The 19,940-nt window shown below is 48.7% G+C and overlaps 1 protein-coding gene and 1 pseudogene across 1 annotated transcript; both read left to right on the plus strand.

The window, feature by feature from the left end:
• The first annotated feature begins 1,768 nt into the window (after nt 1-1,768).
• On the plus strand, nt 1,769-6,083 carry Marveld1 (MARVEL (membrane-associating) domain containing 1). Its single transcript, NM_183195.2, has 2 exons — nt 1,769-3,939; nt 5,178-6,083. The coding sequence occupies exon 1, from the start codon at nt 2,029-2,031 to the stop codon at nt 2,548-2,550; it is 522 nt and encodes a 173-aa protein (NP_899018.1). The 5' UTR covers nt 1,769-2,028; the 3' UTR covers nt 2,551-3,939; nt 5,178-6,083.
• On the plus strand, nt 14,011-15,148 carry Gm6937 (predicted pseudogene 6937; annotated as a pseudogene).

The raw sequence follows: 19,940 nt of genomic DNA on the forward strand, positions 1-19,940 counted from the left end.
AAGGGCACCTACTGTTCCAGGCCAAGGGGATGGGACTCTGAAGTGTATGATCAGCTGTGGTTTGATGCAGGCATTGTCCTGTAGGCAAATGTGGCTTGCTTAGTGTCTTAGTTAGGGTTTTATGGCTGTGAAGAGATACCCTTACCACTAAAACTCTTGTTACAGTGTCATGGCAAGAAGCATGGTGGCATGCAGGCATACATGGTGCTGGAGAAGGAGCTGAGAATTCTACATCTTGATCCGCAGGCAGCAGAAAGAGACTGTGTTCCACAGTGTTCCAGCTTGAGCACATGAGACCTTAAAGCCCACAGCCACAGTGAAACAGGTCCTCTAGCAAGGCCACACTGATTCCAACAAGGCTACACCTCTTAACGGTGCCAATCCTTATGGGCTAAGCAGTGAGTTTATGTGGGATGTATCTATTCAAATCACCACACTTAGGTCCAGTACTATTCCTGCAGCCAATTGGCAAGCAACTCCATTTGTATGTACTGAGGGGCTCCTACATGCCAGGCTCAGGCAAAGATGGATAAGCCAGAATAGACCAGTTTTTGATGTAGTAGACTCAGAACTAGGGATGATTCAAATGGAGGCCCAGACAAACAAATAATTGTCAATGTGGGGAGCTCAACCTTAAACCAGTAAGTGCTTAAACTGGGTATGTCTGCTGGTGAGGGAGTGTCTGGAAAATAAAGAGCATTCTGAGTTCATGTGGGAAACTTGCAGTTCATAAGTGACAGAGTTTGGACATGAGTTGGGGAAGGAAGTGGAAAAAACCCAAGAAACTGGAAGTTGGTTGGGGACAGATTATGTAATGTGCCACATTGACAGGACACAGCTCCATACTGGGTTGGGAACAGCCAGGTCAGTTGTGTAACATTGCTGAAGCACAAAGGTTGGCTCTTTGGTGGGGTGGAGAGCAGAGAAGCCATCTCTGGCTTCCTGGTCTGAAACCCTTCAGTCTTCAGGAAAAATGAAAACAACTATTGCTCTCCTGTCTTGGGTCGCGGGAAGCTTACATAGAGAGGGCCCTGTAATGTCAATGAACCTTGGCATCGTTGGGATCCTTGCCATCTAGGTCAATAGTTAAGCATACGGGACATGCCATCTCTGAGACCTAGGCCTGTCCTGACCATGTTAGGTGACATGTTTTTAATCTAAGCAAGACGCAAAGATGGCCAGGAAGGAATGGTCGAAGTGTTTGGCGTTGCTATGCTCTGTGCGCTGTGGGTAAGGCAGCTGGGCCTCCAGTGAGTGATAGTTTTCTTACACTGACCAAGAGACCTTCATGGCAAGACAGTCTGAGACCAGCTTTGGACAGGCGAGTTTGTGGTGGGCAAGTGAAGGGTACTGAGGATGTCCCAGTGAGAACAACTGTCAGTTCAGACCTCCTGCTTACTCAGGCTTGATGGGACGCCTCGATGGGAGAGAATTATGTCTCCAGTCTCCTGTGACTGGAGAGAATCAAGAGGGTCCAGCCACAGGCTGGGCAGAGGCTGTTGTAGCTTTCTTCTCGAAGACCTAAGATCGGCCAGGCCTGCGAGGCAGGAAGGGCTGGGGTGGCTCCAGATGTGGCAAACTTGGCCCAGCAGCCTGGGCAAAAGGCCTGTCATGGGCCAGGGGGGTGCGGGCATTCAGCCCTGGCTGCAGAAGGAAGGAATGGGAGCGGAGGAGAAAGGGGGGGTAGCCAGGGTGGAGGGCGCGACGGCAGGAAGCTGGGAGGCGCGAGGAGGGGTGGAGACCAACGAAGGGGACGGCCAAAGAGCGAGTAGGAGGGCTGGAGAGAGGGAGAAAAAGGAGAGAAGGGAGGAAGGGTGCCGATGAGAAGCAGCGCTGAGGACTTGAAGTAGAGGGAGGAGGGCAGGCCTCGGAGCAGCGGGAGCAGCGGGAGCAGCGGGAGCAGCGGGAGCAGCGGGAGCAGCGGGAGCAGCGGGAGCAGCGGGCCCGGGCTCGGGCCGCCCCCGCGAGCAAGGCGCCGCCATTCCGCTGCTCGGGGCGCCGCCGCCGCCGCCGCCGCGTCCGGGGGCCATGCTCCCGCCGCCCCCGCGCCAGCCGCCGCCCCAGGCGCGCACGGCCCGCGGCTCCCTGCGCCTGCAGCGGGCTTTCCTGCGCGGCCCGCTGGGCGTGCTGCGGCTGCTGCAGCTGCTGGCCGGAGCCGCCTTCTGGATCACCATTGCCACCAGCAAGTACCAGGGCCCGGTGCACTTCGCGCTCTTCGTGTCCGTGCTCTTCTGGCTGCTCACCCTGGGGCTCTACTTCATCACGCTGTTGGGCAAGCAGGAGCTGGTGCCCGTGCTGGGCTCGCGCTGGCTCGTGGTCAACGTGGCGCACGACCTGCTGGCGGCTGCTCTCTACGGGGCGGCGACGGGCATCATGATCGACCAGACGCAGCGCCACAGCTACTGCAACCTCAAGAACTACCGGCTGCCCTGCGCCTACCATGCCTTCCTGGCGGCCTCTGTCTGCGGCGGCCTCTGCCTCGGCCTCTACCTACTCTCGGCACTCTACGGCTGCTGCCGTCGCTACCAGGGCAAGGAGGAGGTGGTGTGAGGCCACCCGCTCCACCGCGGCCCAGATCGGTTTAGGGAATCCCTCCCGAACCCTTCCTGCCGCCGCCTAGTGCCGGTGTGCCCCTGCACCCTCTCCCTGCCTGCGTTTCCACTGCCCGCGCCCTGGATCCCCGACGTTCAGTTCTAGTCTGACTGCTGTACCGCAGCTCAGCCCAGATATCAGCTTCCAGGGACCCACGCAGCCATCCGAGGCGCCGACGCACACACCCAGTTGGGCCGCTTCAGGCGAAGCCTGGAAGTCCCTTTCCTCATTCCCTGTCGAGAGCTAGACGTGGACAGGCGCCGCCGCGTAGATCCGGGGGAGGCTCCCAAATTGGAACCAGTCTTTGGACTGCGCCATTGCCCCCTCCCTCCTGCCCTGCAGTCGGAAGAGCATCCCTTCCCTGCCCCCTCTTCCAGCCTAGGGAGGTGTAGAATGCAGTCAGGCAGCTGCAAGAGGAGCTGGGGACAGGCTTTAGCTAGTGCTAGGATGGATGATGGATGACGTCTTTAGTTGTAGTTTGGCTCTCTCCCTGCGCAGCCCTACGTCTACGAAGTCTTTGGGTGGAGTCAGCTACAGAAGTGGTGGATAGCAAAGGCCTGCTGGCTATACCTTACTTAACGACGCAAGTCTTCTCTCCGCCTAAATCCTTGGTGTTCATTCAGATTGGGCCAACTGTACTAACTTCCCTGGCCTCTCAGATGTCACTCACTAGCTTCCGCCGCACTCCACCTATAAATATGTTTGCATTGGGGATCCCACGTGGCCAACGGCGATCATTAAGGTGCTGCCCACCTCTTTGGGAACCCAGATCCCGCTCTTCCAAACAGCTGTTCTAATATTAGAAGCACACTCTTTCCTCTAAAGCAGTGGGTTGTCTAGGGAGCCAGTACTGTGTTACTTCCCAAAGAAGGGGTAGAAGGCAAACGGGTCTGTCAATGGTGCTGCCTTCCCGAGCACATTCACAATGTTTGTTAGCACAATGCGGTCTCTCTGAGAAGTTCTGCAGGTATCGCAGCCACACATGGTAATTCAGTTCACTGGAGTAACTATTGGGCCTAAGCCATCCCCACCGCAAGACTGTGTCTATGCTGTCTAGGTCATGCCTACAGGTTGACCCACTGAAAATTAGGAAGCTCTTTTTTCCCTAACTCTAACTGGGGGTCCACCCAGTGACAAAGGAGCTAGGACCCCCTCCCTAGCTAGAGACCTGAGAAGAGTTGAATATTCATTCACGTTGTTGGAAACAAGAAGCCAAGGATATCCAGATGATCCCCCAATTCAAAGAGATCCTGGCATTGACTCTGAGCAGCTGGTGCGGTGAGTTCTGTCTGCCACCAAATTGAGAACTATCTGGACCTGGGGTGGACAGCTGGTGCCACCTCTAAGGTAAGGCATTTTGGATAACTGGGAAGTGCCATAGGCCTCTAGCAGGAAGCCCAAGGCCACCTCCTCTTCCAAACTGAAAGTGACCTTATTCACAGAGTATGAAGAGTGACACTGATAACCACAAGGGCCAGAGATGGTGTGAAAACCCACTGTTGTTACTAACTCAAGCTCTGCTTTCTCTGGAAACAGGACATAGGACACTGCATGTTAGAGATGGAACCCAGAGCTCCTGTCATGTTTAAGGAGCACCCACCACAGAGCCACACCCCGCCCCTGCAAGTGTCAGAGCCACACCCCAGCCCCTGCAAGTGCATCTTCCAAGCTCAGGGGTGGAGGTGTGGGATTGTCTGTAGCCATTACGAAGGCGGTGGCTGGAGTGGAATATAAATTTTATGTAGCACTTACTACAGCCCTACTGTGTGGGTACACTGCTTGAATGCATGTGTTCTTTGTCCTACTCTGAGATCAGTGCCCAAGTCTCCTTGGTGATGAGTGATGGCGGTTGGCTTTGAACCCTCACAGTCCAGTTTCTTCAGTACTAGGCTATATTATGTGTAGAAAGAGTCAATACATTGTTGATGTGGCTAATACTTTTTCTGAGGCTAAGGTATGGCTTGGTGGTGCCATTATGTGCAGTAGGTACGAGGTACCTGGTTCAGGACCCAGCATCAGAAGTAGTTTTTCCTAAATTGGAAAAAAAAAAAAAAAAGCAGGACCTAAAACTTACCCTTATAACCAGCTTAAAGGGCAGTTTGAACTTGAACTGCCAAGTGAAGAGAGTCACACAGTGTAGCCATCACCACCATGTACCTCCAGAACTGTTCTAAAAAAACCCAGAAAGTCTGTACCCACCAGGATTCTGGGAGTTTGAGCTGTGCATGCTTGTACAGGCATGTAATCCTAGGGTGTTGGAGGTTATGGAGGGTAGATTATGAGTTCAAGGCCAGCCTGGGCTACATAGTTCCAGGCCAGCTCCAGTCACACAGTAAGACCCTATCCTCCAAAGAAACAAAACAACAAGCAGGTTTGTTGTTGTTGTTGTTTGTTTTAGTTCCTCTAGGAAACCCCAGAGCATGGCCTCCTGTGTTCTTCAATGTCTCCAGCTAGCTCTGCTGCCCAGCTCCACAAAGGATGATTTTCCCTCCTTCCTTTCCCACCAGAGACAGTAGTGGTCTGTGCCTGGGGGGAGCTTTGCTGGGACACCTTGATAGCCAGTGACTCTTGTTCTTATGTTGCAGGTTTCCATGTTGCTGAGGCCTCCAAGATTCTCAGAGCAGTCAGAATGGCCCTGCCTGATTGGCTGAACTGGTCTCCCTGGGACCAGCAGAAGGTTTGGCAGTCTTCGCTGCTTCGGGGCAGTGGGGAACAAACAGTCTCTTTTGCAAGTGTCTAGTGGAAGAGCCGTGGTAGAGAAGACTTGATTTCTTTCTTGATACAAGAGGATTCCCAAGCTCTTATGTTATCATTTAGGCACAAGATCTGGTCACTTGGGACTGAACTCTGCCCATCTCCCATTGCCTAAATGACAGGTGTCAGTTCTGGCTCCCATTCCTTACCTGTTTGCCTTTCTTAGATCACCGTCTAAGCTCAGGTCCAGTCCCCTCAGGATAGGCTCAGTCCCAGCGCTCTGGGTCTGAGGCCAGCACACCTTACTCAGGAGCACACGTCTTGGCCTCTCTGGTGCCTCATCTACCCTCGCGTGCCTATAGCACTCGGGAGCTCACGAGCTCTTCTCCACGTGCCTTCCAGCTTTGACTCCAGCAGCGGGCATGGCGGTCCCTCCGTTTGCCACTCGTGAGAAGCACAGATAAGATTATTATAATACCCACCTTTCCTCAAACGGCATAGTATGATCGCCCTGCTGTGGCCCAGAGCATTTGGAAACTGGTAGCACTCTCCCTGGCTTATCTCTCTGACACCAGGACTGGGGCCAGGCCAAGACCACCCAGACAGCTCCCCACCATAAGTCTGGGGTCTCTTGTGGGCCCAGGAGACAATTTCTACAGTGTGGACAAAGGCCAGGCAGGGTGGGTTTTGGTGTAGGGAGGGTAGTTACAGAGAGGGGCCATGTGCCTTATCCAGTAGTGTATTCATGGTCACCCCAGTATGCTTTTTTGGAATAAAGTTTGTTTTGTCTGATCTTGTGTTTGGGTCTCACGGCCTGGTCCTCTGTGGTAACTTTCTGCTGGGTTCCCTCAGACTCAGCCCTTGCCTTCTGGGAGAGAAGGGAAAATGAGCTCACAGGTTTCCACTGTGGCTAGTCAGGGCCTGAGGGCAGATGCAGAAGAAGAAACACTCTGTTTTGGGTTGGTGCTGAATAGAACTACAGAGCTTTCTCCCTCCTGTCTGCTCTCTACTGGCCCCTACTTATGAGTGCCACTCCCTGTCAGGCTGGGAGTGACTGTTTGTAGAGCCAGCAGGGTTCTGTTTTGGTCCAGCCCATTGTATCATACAGAGGAGTTAGTCCAGGGCACAGAGGCAACGTGTCTAACATCATATGAGAAAAGTTGGAGGCACCCGGAGCCCAGGCCTGGTTTATTCCTGCTGTGCCTGGCCTGTGGCCCTGACCCCCCCAGAGGTTATTGGCCAGGCTGTTCCTGCAGACAGAGATGCCCTGGAATAGAGACTTGGAACAGAAGGGAGCTGTATCTTGGGCTCCCCCTGCTGGTGGGAAATAGGATTCCGCCATCAGAGCTTACATCGGGGAGCAGCTCGAGCTGGGACCTGATGCGGGATGTTCTCCAAGCCTGCCTGCTCTTCCTGATGCCTTCTCCAGAGAGACACTCAATGGCATGGGCACATGCCCACCTCCCTTCTCCTTTTGTTTTGGTGTAGGATTTCCAGGGTGAAGGTATCACTTGCTGCATCCCCATCTTCTCTCTTGTTTGTTTCTTTGTGTGCTTGTGTGTGCACATGAACAGGTAAATGGGCACACGGAGGCCACTGTCAACTTCAGATGTCTTCCTCATCTTCCTTAGTTGCAAAACCATGTAATTCCGGCTGCGATGGAACTGGCTATGTAGACCAGGCTACCCTCAAAGTTCTAGTGACCCACCTGCCCCTGCCACTACACCTGGCTTCTACCTTATTCTCTTTAGATATTTTTAAAAATTTTATGTGTATGAGTGTTTTGTTCCCATGTATGACTGTACTGAAATACTTTTATTGGGGGGTTTTCTGCCCCACTCTTTCCCATTTAGCTCATCACCCAGATACATCAGAATTTATTAACAAGCTACAAACCTAAACTGGGCAGGCCCTGAGACTATTATAACCCCGTAACTCTGTCTCCGCCTCCTCGTCCCTGGGATTACAGGGATCATACTCAGGTACATCATATCCAGCTTTTAGTCCGGGTGCTGGGCACCTGAACTCGGCTCCTCATGCTTGCACACCAAGCTCCGTATGGGCTGAGCCATCTCCCCAGGCCCTTCAATTTCTCAGACAAAACTAAAAGTTATGCGGCTTCACACGAGGGGTTCCCGTGTTCTGGCTTTCCTCTTAGGATGTCGGGCGCCGCTACGCTGGCATGCAGAGGGCAGGTCAGAATGGGTCTGGAATGGGTGGGGTCCCAAGTCTGCCTCTTCCTTCCAGGGAATCAGACGCCCGCTGTTGGCTGCCAACCAGGCCAGCGGTGGGTGAAGCGGAGGCCAGGACCAGCAGGATCCCAGTCTCATTAGGAGTGAGTGGAGGGTGGGGCAGGAAGGCCTTCTCCGAGGGTCTTTAAATGAAGCAGATCTCTGAGATGAGACGATCTTAGCTTGTTCGTTTTGTTGTTGTTGTTGCTTTTTTGTTTTGTTTTTTTGTTTTTAACTGGGGGTGGATTTGAACGTATACATTGAAGGGAAGGTGTGAGAATATCCACAGAGGAAAAGGTTGGCTGAAGGCTAAGACTACTGAGATGCCTCACCAGCGTGGGAAGCGCTCTAGGCGCTGGGTATGTGACTGACTGCTGGGCACAGTGACCACCTGGTTGGAGGTCATCTGTGTACATCCCCTGAGGTAGGCGCGGAAACAGGGAAGGAGCTCTCAAGTTCTGAGATTTCCCGGGCTTGTACTTGCTCTAACTTGCCAATTCCGTGCCAGTTCCTCTGGTGGCAAGGCCCACATGCCCTGAAGCTTGCTGGGGCGGAGTAGGTACTTTTACCTGAGCTACTAGAGGGTCAACACCTATTACTGCCTCTGCCCTTGTAGAGAAAATGGAACCCTGAGGAAGGAAGAGCCTTGTCCAAGGTCACAGGCTGACTGCTGACTGGATGGACACTTCTTGACCCCTTGTTGTCCTTGGCAGGCCTTGAAACCTAAGTGGAATTTGGTTTTCCATCTTTGAGGTCAGTTGCTTAGCTGGGGGCGGCGGCGGGGGGGGGGCACGCCTTTTATGCTAGCACTCAGCAGACAGAGGAAGGAGGATCTTTGAGTTCAAGGTATGCCTGGCCAAAGGTAAGTTCCAGGAGAGACAAGGCTACACAGAGAAGCCCTGTCTCTAAGGTGGCAGGCGGGCGGAGTGGTGGCTGCTATGAATTGGCACCCCCCCCCCATTTTAGAATTGTGGTGTGTCTGTGTGTGTTGGATGAGGGGCTCTTTGAAATAAGACGCCACTGTCTGAGTCTGGGAAATCCCAGAGGGTTGCTTACTTTTTGACTGTGACTTTTCCCATTTTTTCTACATGGGGTGGGGTTTATATACATATAAACAAAACACACACACACATATATAAATGTATATATATATATATATATATATATTCTTTCTTTTTTACAATATTTGGAGAATTAAACAATTGATACAGTATTTAGGGTAACTTTTGTTGTGGCGAAACATCAGGACCAAAAGCCAGCTGGGCAGGAATGGACTTATTTTTTATTTTTTTTTTTTCAAGACAGGGTTTCTCTGTGTAGCCCTGGCCGTCCTCGGACTCACTCTGTAGACCAGGCTGGCCTCGAACTCAGAAATCCACCTGCCCCTGGGCTTGTTATTTTGTTTATCCTTACAAGTAGGGAAGACAGGTCAGGAACTCAAGGCAGGAACCTAGAGGCAGGAGCTGAGGCTGACCCACAAGAGAGTGCTGCTTATTAGCTGTCTCCCTCGGGGCTTTCTCAGCCTGCTTTTTTTGTAGAACCAGAGACCACCAGCCCAGGGATTCCACCACGAATAATGGGCAAGGCCACCTCACATTGAACACATTAACCATTAAGAAAATGTACTACAGACTTGTTTATAGACCAACCTTAAGAAGGAATTTTCTTTCTTTCTCTCTCTCTCTCTCTCTCTCTCTTCCTTTTTCTTTTTTGTTATTTCAAGGTAAGACTCTGTGTAGCCCCAGCTGTTTTGGAACTCACTCTGTAGACCAGTCTGGCCTCGAACATGGAGTGCTGTAGTGATATGTATAGTGAAGTCTCTGTGTCTGGCTTTGAGTGAAATGTTTCAGCAAAGCCTTTGCTGTGTTTGCGTCAATCAGTAGAGGCTGGGAAATGGCTATGAGATTGAACCTTGAGGAAATGTCTCTTTGGAAAGTCTGCCCTTGGTGCTACATGAGAGCTTGCCGCCGCTGCAGTCATCTTGGTTCTCAGACACTCCTGGCAAACCTGGAGTTCTTACTTGTGATTATGGCTAGCCATGGTCAAAAGGGACTGAGATTTGTGTGGGATGTCTGCTCTCATGGGCAGTCAGGGCAAGATAACTTTGGTAGTTGGAACCTTCCCCAGGCCCAATTACCCTTGTATAATGTTTGGATAAAGTAACTGGGGTGAGCTAGCTGGGTGACAGTCTTCTCTGAGAGGCTGTTCTCTACTCCAAAGGAGAATGAAGGCTTAGCATCTTGGTGAGCACCTACGACCAACATCAGTCAATAAAGACCTGCTTACCTCTGCCTTTTTTTGTTGTTGTTTTGGTTTTGGTTTTTCAAGACAGGGTTTCTCTGTGTAGCCCTGGCTGTCCTCACTCTGTAGACCAGGCTGGCCTCAAACTCAGAAATCCGCCTTCCTCTGCCTCCCAAGTGCTGGGATTAAAGGCGTGTGCCACCACCACCTGGCTAGAAGGCATTTTCTTAATTGTGAGTCCTCTTCCTAAATGACTCTAGCTTGTGTCAAGTTGACATAAAACTATCCAGGGCAACTGATGTAATAGCAATATCTGATCATTAAAAACACATTTAAATTTCTATTTTTTTGTGTGATTGTATATGATGTCTGTGAGGCCAGAAGACAACTTTGAGGAATTGGTTCTCTCCTTCCGTCTTTCCGTAGGTCCCTGGGATCGAACTCAGGTTGTTGGGCTTGTGAGGCAAGCAGTTTTATCTGCTGAGCCAACTCTGTGGCCCAGTACTTATATTTACTTACTGTAGCCGAAGCTGGCCTCGAATTGGCATAGGTAGCTGAGAATGACCTTAAACTTGCTGCCACTTTCCAAGTACCGGCACACATCATTGTAGGCACGCATCAAACGTGTTTACGTGTTGCTGGACTAAACCCAGTGCTTGGTGCGTGGTACGGTGCGCATGCTCTCTATCAGCTGAGCTTCATTCTCAGCTCCTGTCCTGGGTAGCTTTATGTCAATTTGACACCAGCTAGAGTCATCAGAGGAGGCAGCCTCAACTGAGAAAATGCCTCCATAAGACTGAGCCATAGACAAGCCTATAGTCATTTTCTTAATTAGTGATTGGATGGGGGAGGGCCCCCACCCATTCTGGATGGGTCATCACTAGGCTGGTGGTCTTTGGTTCTATAAGAAAGCAGGCTGAGCAAGCCGTGAGGAGCAAGAACTCTTCCGTGGCCTCTGCATCAGCAACTTCCTCCCAGTCTTCTTCCATGGGTGAGTTCCTGTTGGAACTTCCTTCACTGATGAACAGTGTAGTGGAACCCTAAATGGAATAAACCCTTTCCTCCCCAAGTTGCTTGGTCATGGTGTTTCATCACCGAAATGGCAACCTTAACTAAGACAACCCCTATTTTAAGTTTAAAAAAATGTTTTATTTTAATTATGTATATGTGTGTGGGTGTGTGCACTTGAGTGCCTGTGGGGGTGGGTATTGGATCTCCTGAAGCTATAGTTACAGATGGTTATCAGTGCAGATGTGAGTGCTGGGAACCAAACTCTGGTCCTCTGCAAGAGCAGAACAAACTCTTAATCACAGAGTCAAGTCTGCAGTCTCCCAGGGGACAAGCTTTCCCCAACCGTCTGCAGATTACTGGCGTGGAGAGCTGCCTATTAAAACAGGGGACCAAAACTTTTGGAAGAGATGATTTTATCCAAGTTTGGGCTTGGAAAATGAGGTAGAAAAGCATTCCCCATTTTCAAAATGGGAGTTAGTCTCAGAAGCTTTTACGGGATAGCAGGTGGGGTGTTCATGTGCTTGGAGACATCGGAAACCTCTGGTTTCCCAAGGTGTTGTTTGTTTGTTTGTTTTGTTTTGTTTTTGTTTTGTCCGTAAGTTCTCTGAAGGATTTGTAGAGTGGAAACTCTGTCTCTTTTTTTGATATCCCCCTTCTGGCGTCTGACTCAGTGGTTCAGAACACTTCTTGCTCTTTCTGAGGACCGATGTTCAGTGTCCCAGCTCTCAAAGCCATCTATATCTCCAGTTCCAGGGGACCTGATGCTGTCTTCTGACCTCCTCACAGGCACCAGGCATGCATGAGGTATGTGTATACACTTTCAACCAAAAATGCTCATTCGTGGGCTGGTGAGATGGCTCAGTGGGTAAGAGCACCGGACTGCTCTTCCGAAGGTTCGAAGTTCAAATCCCAGCAACCACATGGTGGCTTACAACCACCCATAATGAGATCTGACTCCCTCTTCTGGAGTGTCTGAAGACAGCTACAGTGTACTTACATATAATAAATAAATAAATAAATCTTTAAAAAAAAATGCTCATTCGACAAAATAAAGTGAATTTAAAAAAGAAATATTCTGCTGGGTGGTGGTGGCGCACGCCTTTAATCCCAGCACTTGGGAGGTAGAGGCAGGCGGATTTCTGAGTTCGAGGCCAGCCTGGTCTACAGAGTGAGTTCCAGGACAGCCAGGGCTACACAGAGAAACCCTGTCTCGAAAAACCAAAAAAAAAAAAAAAAAAAAAAAAAAAAAAAATCCTTCTTCCCTGATCTGTTAAAGAATTCCTGTTGCAAGAGGAAAAGAAGTGGTGTCAGGCAGAGGAAGAGGAAGAGTGGCTAAAGGTCCCTTCCTGGCACTTAGAGGAATCAGTTCTTCCCCAGGAGTGGGGGGCGATTGGCAGGGGCTTTATTTACATACATTTCCTACCATAGCCAGCTAAGGAAATGCTAATACTTCCTGGTACGCATGGCTCCTTCTTTATGAGTTCATTTGCATTTCCCTCTGTAACTTCTAGCCTGTTCAGTTACACAAAACTGTCACCCAGATAGGGTTCCTTTGAGTTTCTTTCTGTCGCCAGCCTGAAGGACTGTAACGAAACCCAGCTATTACAAACCTGGATTACATCAGCTTTTCTCGTCCCGGGTGACAGGGGTGTTAGAGACTTCCCTTCAGGTTAGAGGTTCCCTCGCTGTGCCAAGCCCAGCTCTCCTGCTTCCTCTGCTGGTTCCTGTCTGCCAGATGTGCACAGACAACCCCGAAACCCAGACACTCCTTCAGTGTAGTCACCTGGCCTGCCCGCAGCCTGCTTTCTCAGTCCCTCCTGCCTCTCACAGGCTCCTCACAACCTCTTCTGTGGCTCCTGGGCATTTAATATAACTGACTCTCTTTCAGTCAGGTCAACCCAATTTCCTGAGGCCCAGAACGCCATCACTCAGCCAATGGGGCTAATGCTCATGCCTCCTTCACTGGATGTAGAAAGAGCATCATGAGATGCTGACCAGGCCATAGATAGGAGGGCCTGGCAATCAAATCTATACAGCTCTGCCTGAGGCAGCATGGCTGCCCTCTGCAGGATTTCATAAGACCATGTACAATCAAAGCAGAGCCCGTACCATGCCCGATAGTCTGTAGTGATGAGGAATATAAATTTCCTTCTGCCCAAGGCTCCATGCCTTTTCCCCAGCTGAGAGAGGACAGTCTTAGCTGTGCCCCCCACATCGGCTTTCCTGTAATCTGAGTTCCTTCTTTCTCTCTTTCTTTGTTGTTCCCTTGCAATGCCCTCCCACCCTGCCTTGTCTCTATTTCCAACTGTTCCTTCTCCTGCTTTCCTTTCAGCTAGCAAGGGACGCAGTCTCATGAAGAACTTATCTGGGGGTTGGGGGTGGGGGTAAAGTAGCCTCTGACCTCAGCTGTCAGTAGTGAAAAGGCTATAGATTACCCTCGGGCGTTTGTTTATGTTTTTATCGATCCTGGGACTTATCTGGGCAAAGGGAGCTGTTTTCAGTCACACAGCTGGTGCGTATCTTCCCTTCGCACGCGACTTTTCTGCCTCGCAGATCATCAGTGGTTGAATTTATCAGCTGCTTGCTGTCTCTTTCCTGGGTCCCAGTAGATTTCTTGCAGAGTTTGACTTTTCAATTTAATTTTGTATGCATGGGTGTTTGGCCTGCATGTATGTCTGTGTACCATGTGAGTGTACCGGGTGCTCACAGAGGCCTAAAGAGTGTGTCAGATCCCCTGGAACTGGAGTTATAGATAGTTGTGTGTCACAGTATGGGTGCTGAGATTGAACCTGAGTCCTCTGGAAACGCAGCCAATGCTTTTAACTGGTGAGCCATCTTGCTAGCCTTTGGATTTTTTGTTGTTGTTGTTGTTGTTTGTTAAATAAATGAACCACCTTACAGATCTTATTGTAGGGTATGTAGATATCAGCTTGATATAACTCTAGCCATGTTAAGCCATGATGGAGACCACTACTCCAAGGAAACAAACTTACCTGGTTTTTCCTGCAAAGCATCAGAAGTTAAAAGTTTAGGGTCAGCCGGGCGTGGTGGCACATGCCTTTAATCCTAGCACTCGGGAGGCAGAGGCAGGTGGATTTCTGAGTTCGAGGCTAGCCTGGTCTACAAAGTGAGTTCCAGGACAGCCAGGGCTACACAGAGAAACCCTGTCTCAAAAAAACAAAAAAACAAAAAAAAAAGTTTAGGGTCACATGTGTGGGAAGGGGATTAAATTTGGATCCTGCTTTTTTTCCTCTGGCGGCAGCCATCAGGTGAGCCAAGATGGGTGCATACAAATACATCCAGGAGCTATGGAGGAAGAAGCAGTCCGACGGGATGTGCTTTCTTCTGAGGGTCCGCTGCTGGCAATACCGCCAGCTCTCTGTGCTGCACAGGGCTCCCCGCCCCACCCGGTCTGATAAAGCTCGAAGACTGGGGTACAAGGCTAAGCAAGGCTATGTCATTTACAGGATTCGTGTCCGCCGTGGTGGTCGTAAACGCCCAGTTCCTAACTAAGGGTGTAAGCCTGTCCACCATGGTGTTAACCAGCTGAAATTTGCCCGAAGCCTTCAGTTTGTTGCTGAGGAGAGAGCTGGGCCCCATTGTGGGGCTTTGAGAGTCCTGAATTCCTACTGGGTTGGTGAAGATTCCACATATAAATTTTTTGAGGTTATCCTCATTGATCCGTTCCATAAAGCTATCAGAAGAAATCCTGACACCCAGTGGATCACCAAACCAGTCCACAAACACAGAGAGATGTGGGAAGCCACATGTGCCGTTGTAGAGTGGCACTGACTACTGCTGGCCACCACGCATAAGTTTGGACAAACAACCAATGTGTACATATGCAGTAAAGTTTTTTTGCAAAGACACTGCCTGGCCCGGCATGATAATGAGCTTCTGTAAGGTACTGAGAGTATAACCAATCAGATGTGAGACATGCAAATGAGGTATGATAATGAGGTTCTGTAAGGTACTGAGAGAGAGTAGCCAATCAGATGAGGAACATGCAAATGAGGCTTAGTGCATAACCAATCCGGGTGTGAGACACGCCTCTCCTAGGCCTATAAAAGCAACACCAGTTCTGGGCTTGGGGTCTTTTCGCCTCTACAATCAAGCTCTCCCAATAAACGTGTGCAGAAGGATCCTGTTGCAGCGTTGTTCTTCCTGGCCAGTCGAGCGCGCGCAAGAGAGAGATGCGTGGGCTGACATCTGCTGGCCGAAAGAGCAGTGGCCTTAGAAAAGGCCACAAGTTCCACCACACTATTGGTGGTTCCTGCCGTGCAGCCTGGAGAAGGCGCAATACTCTCCAGCTCCACCCTTACCACTAATACACGTGATATTTGTAAAATTCATATCCAATAAACAATTTAGGACAGTCAAAAAAAATTGGATCCTGATTCTCCACATGAATTTGATTATTTGATTTTGTTTTTCCAGATAAATAGAATGCATGCCAGTCCGGATGAAGTCAGTTTTATCCTATTAGAATTTCTGGCCTGAATTGCAGAGGGCCTTGCTCTTTGCAACCCGTGACTACACCATCTCTTCAGTCTCCCCCAACCCCCTTTTAAGACAGGTTCTTGCGATACTGTTTTAGCTGGTTTGATCAATGTGGACACCAAGCTGGTCTAGAACTTGCAGTGAACCTCCTGCCTTTGCCTCCTGAGTGCTGGGATTACAGACCAAATCATTCATTTTTGTGACTGGGTGTATTCCACTGTATGGAATTTATTATTATTATTATTTATTTATCTATTCACCTGCTGATGGACACTTACATTGTTTCAAAGGCTTCCTTATAAATGCAGTTACTATGAGAACTGACCAAGCCTTCATTGGGGCTTCAGTTTCCCTTGATCTGTCAGTGATGGTCAGTCATGCAGTAGATTTTCATTTCTGAGATGAGGTGGGTTGTGGTTTGGCTCAGCGTTTGTATCAAGCAGGGTAAGGCTGGACCCAGGATAAATTAAGGAGTTTTTCATCTTATTCTATGTGCCGGGATAGTTTATATTTTGCAGGGAGGGGCTTGTTTGTTTGTTGGTCGGTTTTTGGTTTTGGTTTTGTTGTTTGGAAGGGGTTAAGACAGGGTCTCGATATGTAGCTGTCTCTGTCTGGTCTGGAATTCACTCTGTAGACCAAGCTGGCCTCAAGCTCAGAGGCACTCATCTGCCTAGGTGTCACCCCTCCCATTATTCCTGAGTGCTGGGATTAAAATGCATTATTACCATGCTTGACTAGTTCCCCACCTCCCCATGTTTTCAAACAGGGTTTGTGTAGCCTTGGCCATTCTGGAACTCATTTTGTAGACCAGGCTGGCCTTGAACTCACAGAGATCTGTGTGCCTCTGCCTCCCAAGTGCTGGGATTAAAGGCATGTGTGACCATTGCTTGGCTGCTAGTTTGGTTTTTAAAAAAGACGTTTATTTTGGGGTTCAGTGGATAAAAGGACTACTTGCTCTTGCATTAGTACACGGTTCCATTCCTAGTGCCCACATGGTAGCTCACAACCATCTGCAACTCTAGTTCCAGGGCAACTAATACACCTGGTATAGATATAGATATAGATATAGATATAGATATAGATATAGATATAGATATAGATATAGATATAGATATAGATATAGATATAGATATATATGAGGGCAAAGTCTGAAATACAAATAAATCTTTTTAAAAATATTATGTATTAGTTTACTTTTGTGTGTGTGTGCATGTGTGTTTGTATGTGTATGTATGTGTGTGTGCACATGCCACAGCACAGTTGTGGAGGCTGCAAGCAGGAAACAAAGATCATACTGGGATTAGCAGGACCACTTTTTTGTTTGTTTGTTTGTTTGTTTGTTTGTTTGAAACTGGGTCTCACAATGTAGAACAGGCTAGTCTCAAAATCAGAGATCTGCCAGCCTCTGCCTCCCAAGTGCCAGGATTAAAGGTGTGCGCCACCACACCTGAACTAGAGATTGAACTCAGGGCTTTGTGCACACTAGGGAAGCATCTACTATTCTGGGCCCAGAGTGTGATTTCCCCCCCAAGAAAGATGAAGGCTATTAAGGCAGGCATACAGGCACACACCTGTAACTTAGCCTTGGAGCCAGGAAGGTTAAAGCAGCAGATCAAGAGCTTGAGAGCCAGAGACCAGCCTGGGCTGGATACAGCAAGAACTTGTTGGGGCTGGAGCGATGGCTCAGTGGTTAAGGGTACTGACTGCTCTTCCAGAGGTCCTGAGTTCAAGTCCCAGCAATCATATGGCTCACAACTATCTGTAATGGGATCTGATGTCCTCTTCTGGTATGTCTGAAGACAGCTACAGTGTACTCATATAAATAAAAATAGATAAATCTTAAAAAGAAAAAGAACTTGTTTTTTGTTTTGTTTTGTTTTTTTGTTTTTTGTTTTTTGTTTTTTGTTTTTTGTTTTTGGTTTTTCAAGACAGAGTTTCTCTGTGTAGCCCTGGCTGTCCTGGAACTTACTCTGTAGACGAGGCTGACCTCAAACTCAGAAATCCGCCTGCCTCTGCCTCCCAAGTGCTGGGATCAAAGGCGTGCGCCACCACCACCCAGCAAGAACTTGTTTTTTAAAAAAATTCTGAGGTATTTACCCCCATATTCTCATGAAAGATATTCTGTGAATCCTTGGATTAATGGATGTTGTTGCCCAGATATTATAACAAAAACATTTTAGGAACCTAAGAAAATAAAATTGATTAATATTCATACATACTTTCAGTTTAATTTTTTAATATTTTATTTATTTTTATTTCATGTATATGACCGGTCTGCGTACATCTATGTCCATGCACCATGTTTGTTCTTGGTCCCTGTGGAGGTCAGAAGTGGGTGTCAGATCCAGTGGAACTGGAGTTACAGATGGTTGTGAGCTGCCAAGAGGGTTAGGAATTGAACCTGTGTCCTCTGCAAGAGCAGCCAGTGCTCTTAATCTTAATCCAATCTTAAGATGGAGAACCATCTCTCTAGTACCTCCTTTTAAAAAAACAAACATTTTTATAAGTTCTTTAGGAACTTCACACAATGTATTTTGACCACATGACTTCCCAACTCCTCCCAGATCCACCCCAACTTCTTGTCTTCTTAGATTGTTCATTTAAAAACTCCAATTTTTGCTCCACACATTTCTAGGTGTAGGGCTATCCAATGGAGCACAGTCAGTCCACCAGGAGCTGCACCTTCAAAAAAACCAAACTCTCTGGGCTAAAAAGGTGGCCAAGCAGTTTACAGGACTTGTTGCTCTTGTAAGAGGACCCAGGTTCAATTCCCAGCAACCACAGAGTGGCTCACAACCCTCTGTAACTCTGGTCCCAGAAGATCTGATACTTTCTTCAGACTTCTGTGGGCACCAGGCACACACGTGTTGCACATACATACACATAGCAAACACATCCATACACACAAATAAAATAAAATACACATAAACACTCAAAATAAAATACACATTAAATAGATGTGTATTTTAAACAAACCCCATAGCCCCTCCCCCCTGTCAGTTAGGGGTAGAGCTTGTGACCTCATTCCATGCTAGAATGTTGACTGAGGTTCTCCTCTCACAACGGTCCGCTGTGGGTTGTCTCCAGAAGTGGGGGATGGTCTCTACGAGGTACTTTCCCTCTGCAGTGAGCTGGCTGGTCCAGGAGGGAGGTAGCCGGATGTAAGTTTCTGACTTTTGAGCATCTTGGTCTGCAAGCAATGTTCAGCAACCCCACTCACTTCCTTGGAAGTCATATGCATGTGCAAAGGGGCTCAGAGCCATCGTCCCCAGACGAGCAGCCTCTGCCCATCAATCCGGTGGTTCTGTGTGAGGGAGTGTGTTATACGTGAGGGAGTGATCCCTGACAGGTTTTGTGGATGATAGTTAATTGCCTCTTTCGTGGGAGCCATGAGGTTTATTAGGGAGGTTTTTGCTGCTTTCCACTGTGAGAGTTTTTTGCGCCAGTGTTTGATGAATGGTTGTTTTCATGGCTGCCAAGAGCTGCTGAGTAAGGATGTAGCTGCCGACGTTCGTTGCCTTGCTGTTTGTCCAACAACTCACTGTCTCCCAGCTGGAAAGCTCATTACTCATGAGCTCTTCTTTCCCAGGTACAAGAACATAAAGATGTATTTATGGAGCACCGTTCAAGGGCAACAGGAGCAAAGCTGTTGATCAAAAAGAATTATACAGTCAAAGAGTGCATTTACATACAAAAGACGAAAATGCAAATGCTAAAGAGAACCCGAAGACATGTGCCAAACATTCTTTCCTTTTTCCATTCATTAAGAGAAGGGGAAGCACAATTCATACAACGTAGAATTCCACATAACAGTTTTCACTTCAAGATGAATTTTACAGAGCTAATATAAGCCATTGCTACCAGCTCATTCCAGAATAATTTCAGCCTCAAAAGAAACACTGTGTATCTTGTCAGTAACTCCGATTTCCCTCTTTGCAGCATAAAGTCTGTTCACACTATTCATTGGGCAGCATGAAGTCTGTTCACACTGTTGGGAAGCATAATGTCACACTGTCTGTTGGGGCAGCATGAAGTCTGTTCACACCATTTGTTGGGCAGCCATCACCACTGCCCCATCTGCAGAGCTCTTCCCATCTCACAGGATGGAAATTCTCACTAAACAACTCGTTTCCCTTCACTTATTATTTATGCATTTTAATAAACAGTCTGACTATGTAGCTCAGGCTGGCCCAACAACTCACAATCCTCCCTCTGACTTGCTAGTACTAAGGGTGCAGGTTTGCACCACCAAGCTCAGGTAGACACTGACCATCTAGTGTGTCAGGTCTCTATACTTGGTTTAAACTGGAGATGCCCAGATGTTGAATGTCTGCTCTCAGAAGCTCAGGGCACCACGGGAGAAATGCAGGGTGATGGCCGTCTACCAGAGGTAGGACAGAGTTCTGTCCAAGCATAGAAAAGGAGGCGAGGGGTTAAATGAGAGATGCCACCAAAGGCATTTAACAGGATGTGGGTGGTGAGTGGGAGGTGGTCAGGGGCACGCCCTCCACAGGGTCTCTGCTCTTCTCAGCTGCTAATGTTACTTTTGTATAATCTTCCTTCCACACTTAAAAAAAAAAAGTTATTAATTGCTGAATTGTTGTATTCGTTCTTATGTATGAGGCGTGTGTGTGTGTGTGTGTGTGTGTGTGCATGTGTGGGGAAGCGGTG

This window comes from Mus musculus, chromosome 19, assembly GCF_000001635.26.
Source record: "Mus musculus strain C57BL/6J chromosome 19, GRCm38.p6 C57BL/6J".
NCBI lineage: Eukaryota > Metazoa > Chordata > Mammalia > Rodentia > Muridae > Mus > Mus musculus.

Bases quoted from the DNA above. Each gene is read 5' to 3' on its own strand.
- Marveld1 (NM_183195.2), top strand. From the start codon at position 2,029: ATGCTCCCGCCGCCCCCGCGCCAGCCGCCGCCCCAGGCGCGCACGGCC.